Source organism: Spinacia oleracea, chromosome 1 (assembly GCF_020520425.1).
Source record: "Spinacia oleracea cultivar Varoflay chromosome 1, BTI_SOV_V1, whole genome shotgun sequence".
Lineage (NCBI taxonomy): Eukaryota > Viridiplantae > Streptophyta > Magnoliopsida > Caryophyllales > Amaranthaceae > Spinacia > Spinacia oleracea.
The window spans coordinates 68,334,631-68,339,075 of NC_079487.1; the positions used below are offsets into that span (position 1 = coordinate 68,334,631).

General features: G+C 36.3%; 1 protein-coding gene across 1 annotated transcript; it reads right to left on the minus strand.

Moving 5' to 3' along the window:
• Window positions 1-2,944: 2,944 nt before the first annotated feature.
• LOC130465418 (deoxyuridine 5'-triphosphate nucleotidohydrolase-like) lies at window positions 2,945-3,783 on the minus strand. Its single transcript, XM_056834163.1, has 3 exons — window positions 3,767-3,783; window positions 3,369-3,634; window positions 2,945-3,141 (listed from the first exon to the last, which is right to left on the minus strand). The coding sequence occupies exons 1-3, from the start codon at window positions 3,781-3,783 to the stop codon at window positions 2,945-2,947; spliced, it is 480 nt and encodes a 159-aa protein (XP_056690141.1).
• Window positions 3,784-4,445: the final 662 nt, after the last annotated feature.

Below are 4,445 nucleotides of genomic sequence, written 5' to 3' on the forward strand. Positions count from 1 at the left end.
TAAACTGATTAGGATTGCTTTCCAAATTCAAGGTGTTTTTGTAATTCAAATGCTTTTCAAAATAAAATTCTAAAATTATGTTTGATTGCATAAATCGTTAAAATATTTAGAATGTAATTAAATAAAATAAATATACATTAATTATATATTCATTACTAAAAATCAAATATTCTATTTAAATATAATTAACTATACGTTAAAATATATTAATAAAATTTATAAATTTACGGGGGATTACAATTTGTTCCAAAAAAATGTGCAATAAAAAGCTTTGAGACACCAAAAAATATACAAAAGCTATATTACAAGTGTGATGCTTGTAACTATTTTATGTGGTGCAAAGTAAGTGTACGACAACAAATTAAACAACATCAACAGAAACAAAACAAGACGAGTGATTACAGATGCAACATAAAGTATGATGGAACACCGGAAGAGAACAACAATATGAGTGATGAATTGAAGAAACTGAAGAAGATAATGAAAGAGCTGAAAAAATTCCAAGCTGCAGCAATTAAAATACGAATTGTAATGTTTATATTTTTAATGTTTATAATAAAGAAGTAATGAAGAAAAAAAATTATAATGTTGTAATGGCAAACAAAGAAATTTTATTTATCAATAATATGCAAGTTTTTTAACTCGTAGAGTAACTGAATTAGTTGGAGCTGAATGTTGATGTTGCTAACTCATAGAGTAAGTGAATTAAAATACCCTTCCTCTTTCTCCTCGATGCAGCAACAACAACATCAATTTCCTTCATCTGTTTTTCAGTGGAACCTCCTTTACAGGTTCTGGAATTGTGGCCAACTTTCTTGCAATTCCCACACTTCACTATGATGCTCTTTTCCCCGTTTTCTTCTCATGAGCACCCCTTCTTCTCTACTTGGATGGATGCCAGGTGCTCTTCTCATTAGTGGGTGAAGAATCCCAAGAACGTCAAATGTGGTCCATTGTGTTGAGTCAGGCATAGAGTGAATATGTTCTGAGTATGTGAGCTTATAGGTTTCCCCTTTAAAATATGGATAAACAAAACTACCAGTCTTGAGTCTTTGACGGCATATTGTTCTAAGAGCATGCTTGCAAGGTATGCCACACCCTTGCTATTTACCACAACCACACACTTCAACATTTAACCTAATTTGAAACTTCACATGACCATCTAGCACCTCAAACTCACCCCCATCATTAAAGGCATAACATAACCTTGATTTAGCACTCCCCTCTTTCAGCAACTTAATTGCATATGGTGTCAATTGATCCGGTCCAATTTCAACAGCTTTATCAAATTTGACCGCTGTTTTCTTCATGCACCAAGACCTTATTTCTAACATAAAAGAATAGAACAACATACATCAGAAACTTGAACATAAAACCTAACTCGGACACTTGAATACAAACCCGACTCGAACACTTGAACAGAAACCTAAGTAATAAGTTGCATGACAATAAATTAGGATAAAAGAAAGTGATTACCTTGAAGAAGTGTCATAACAGGAAGATTCCTAAAGGGTTTGATACACGCGTTTGAGGATTCCACAAAGTTGGTGGTGTTGTGATCACAAGTGACCTCAATATCAAGCTTGTGTCTACACCACTATTCAGGCACTTGGTCCAGGTATGCCCCTGCTTCACGAATGATTTTGCCAATACTTTCCATAGCTTTTTTGTACATATACAGATTGTTCGCATCAGTAACAATCCCGAACAAGTCATGGAAGGTTGTGCCACTGAATACATCTTGTCTGCAATTAACATACAGATGTTGAGCATAGACCCTTCTGCTTTTTCTGGGGAAAACCTCATACACAATAGCTTCAACCCCCTGCAAGAAATAGTTGTTTTTCAGTCATTAGACAAATGAACAAATTACAAAAAGTAAAAAGTACCAGAAAACTGAAAAAAAAAAACTCATTTTGTCACTAATAAATATCCAGTCATCTCTCTGGCATCCATGTTGAACATATAAAGCCCTGAGACTTCTGAAAAAATACGGATTTTTCATGAAATACCCCTCAATTTTCACGAAATTCACCAAATGCCCCTCGAATTTCAGAAATTCACCAAATGCCCCTCACCTTTAACATAATACCCAAACTACCCTTACTAATGACACGCCGTTAGTCCTCCGGTAGCCTAGTTTCTAATTCACCAAATGCCCCTATGTTGTAAATTATTTCACCAAATACCCCTAAATTAAAACATAACTCACCAAATGCCCAAATATAAAAATTACCATTTTAAAGCACAATAGCTAGTTTTTGGGATTGATAAATAGCCTTTGCTTAATGTTTTTGTATAAATAACCATGTTCTGAGTGTTTGTTGTTCTTACCAAATTGTTTTGTTGTAGTTTCATCACAAAGTACCAAACAAAAAATTTGCTAGTCTGAAATCTGAAACATTTTGACAGTTGCTAATTTGATATTTGCGATAGCACGAAACCTTAATCCCTTAATCTTCCTATATACACTTGAATTATTATTGTGTAAAGGTCTTACAATCTCTTTATTAGAAGACGAAATTATCTGGGTGTTCCGCCATTTCAATCGCATATTATAGTCCTACTATTTCATTGTTATCTCTGTCATTTAACTGATTACTTCAACTTTTATGGCCAACCTAACAAGAGTAGTATTGGTAAGGTCCTTAGGCCTTAAATTTATACTCGCTTAATCTGTTATAATCAGGGTTTGAAAAAGTCAATTAGGCTAACTTTCTTCAATCAAGTGGTGCAATCAACAAAATTACAAAGGTGATATTTGATACTTCAGAACACACTGAACTAAACAACCATAAATTTCATTACTAGCATATCAATGTGTCAAAATACATAGAAACTAGTCAACTACTACTATATGCAAAATAGCATTACTAGTACATCAATTTCCATCTTTCCATTAAGATAGTTAATTGGTACTACGAATTAGCCTAAGCAAATCTGTTTAAACACCAGTAGAACCAAACCCACCAGCACCCCTCACAGTAGAGTCCAAATATTCAACCTCGAAAACATCTGGAGTTATGATTTTCTCAATGATCAACTGTGCAATACGATCACCTATTTTCACCTCGAAATCAACATTAAAGTAATTAAACAGAATCACACCAACTGGTCCTCTGTAATCTGCATCTATCACTCCTGCTCCCACATCAATGGAGTGTTTCCATGCCAGTCATGATCTTGGTGCTGCAGATATTACATAATTCAATCGAGGTTTAGCAAAATTGACATCAATCAATCATAATACTTAAAGAAATCGAGTTTCAGCAAAATCGGGTTTGTGTGCAATAATCGATTAAATTGGGATGGATTGATCTTTGAACAAGTAAATTCTAAAAGAAATTTACTTCAATCAATCATAATACCTTTCTCGGCGGCGGATCTTTCTCGGCGGCGGCGGAGGCCTTCTTCTCCTCCCTTCTTCTTCTTCTCAGCCGGATCGTTCTCGGCGGCGGATCTTTCTCGGCCTGATATTTCTCGGCGGTTCTTCTTCTTCTCAGCCGGATTTTTCTCGGCGGCGGCGGCGGCCTTCTTCTCCTCCCTTCTTCTTTTTCTCTGCTGGATCTTTCTCGGCAGCGGCGGCCTTCTTCTCCTTCGCGGGCTTCTTCTTTTCGGTGAGCTTCTTCTCAGCCTTTGGTGCCATAGTTGCTAATGAGAGAGAAAGTGAGAGAGTTTTGGGAGGAGTTTGTTCCGTTAAAAGTAGAAGATAGACTTAAGGGCAATGTGTGATGGAATAAGGGCAAAATAGTAAAGTTATGCTAACGGAGACTTAACTTCCATTAAGTGTAAGGGTACTCTGGGTATTAATTCATGTGAGGGGCATTTGGTGAATTTCTGAAAGTCGAGGGGCATTTGGTGAATTTCTGAAAGTCGAGGGGCATTTGGTGAATTTCTGAAAGTCGAGGGGCATTTGGTGAATTTCGTGAAAATTGAGAGCTATTTCATGAAAAATCCGGAAAAAATAAGACCATGTTTCGATACTCTCTGTACTCACAATGTTATATGCAAATGGAAAAATATCATTATTTTCATCAATAGCAACTGCAGTGAGCAGGACCCCCTTATAATATCCACTCAAAAGTGCACCATTAAGGCCTATGACAGGCCTACAACCTCTTAAGAAACCCCTAACTTATGCAGCAAAGGAGAAAAAATAATCCTTGAAATGGGGAGTCACATTACCAGAATCTGTACGTAGTCCAACTGTTCAAGGCATATGATTCCTCAAAACCACCATATATTTGTTGCTTTCCAAGCAATGTGACCTTGTACAACAAACGTTTCTTCACTTGTATCCTAAAAGTCTCCAATGCCTTTCTCTGGAGTGTATGTATCGGGATCTAGATTGGCTTCAATATCAGGTAATAACTTGCTCCATAGCCACTAACATGACACCATGGGCTTCTCCTCAACTCTCCAACATGACTTCTGCTCACTATCTA

Bases quoted from the DNA above. Each gene is read 5' to 3' on its own strand.
- LOC130465418 (XM_056834163.1), bottom strand. The intron at 3,142-3,368 runs GTATTATGATTG...ATGTGGGAGCAG, and splicing joins AAGATCCGCCGCCGAGAAAG to GAGTGATAGATGCAGATTAC.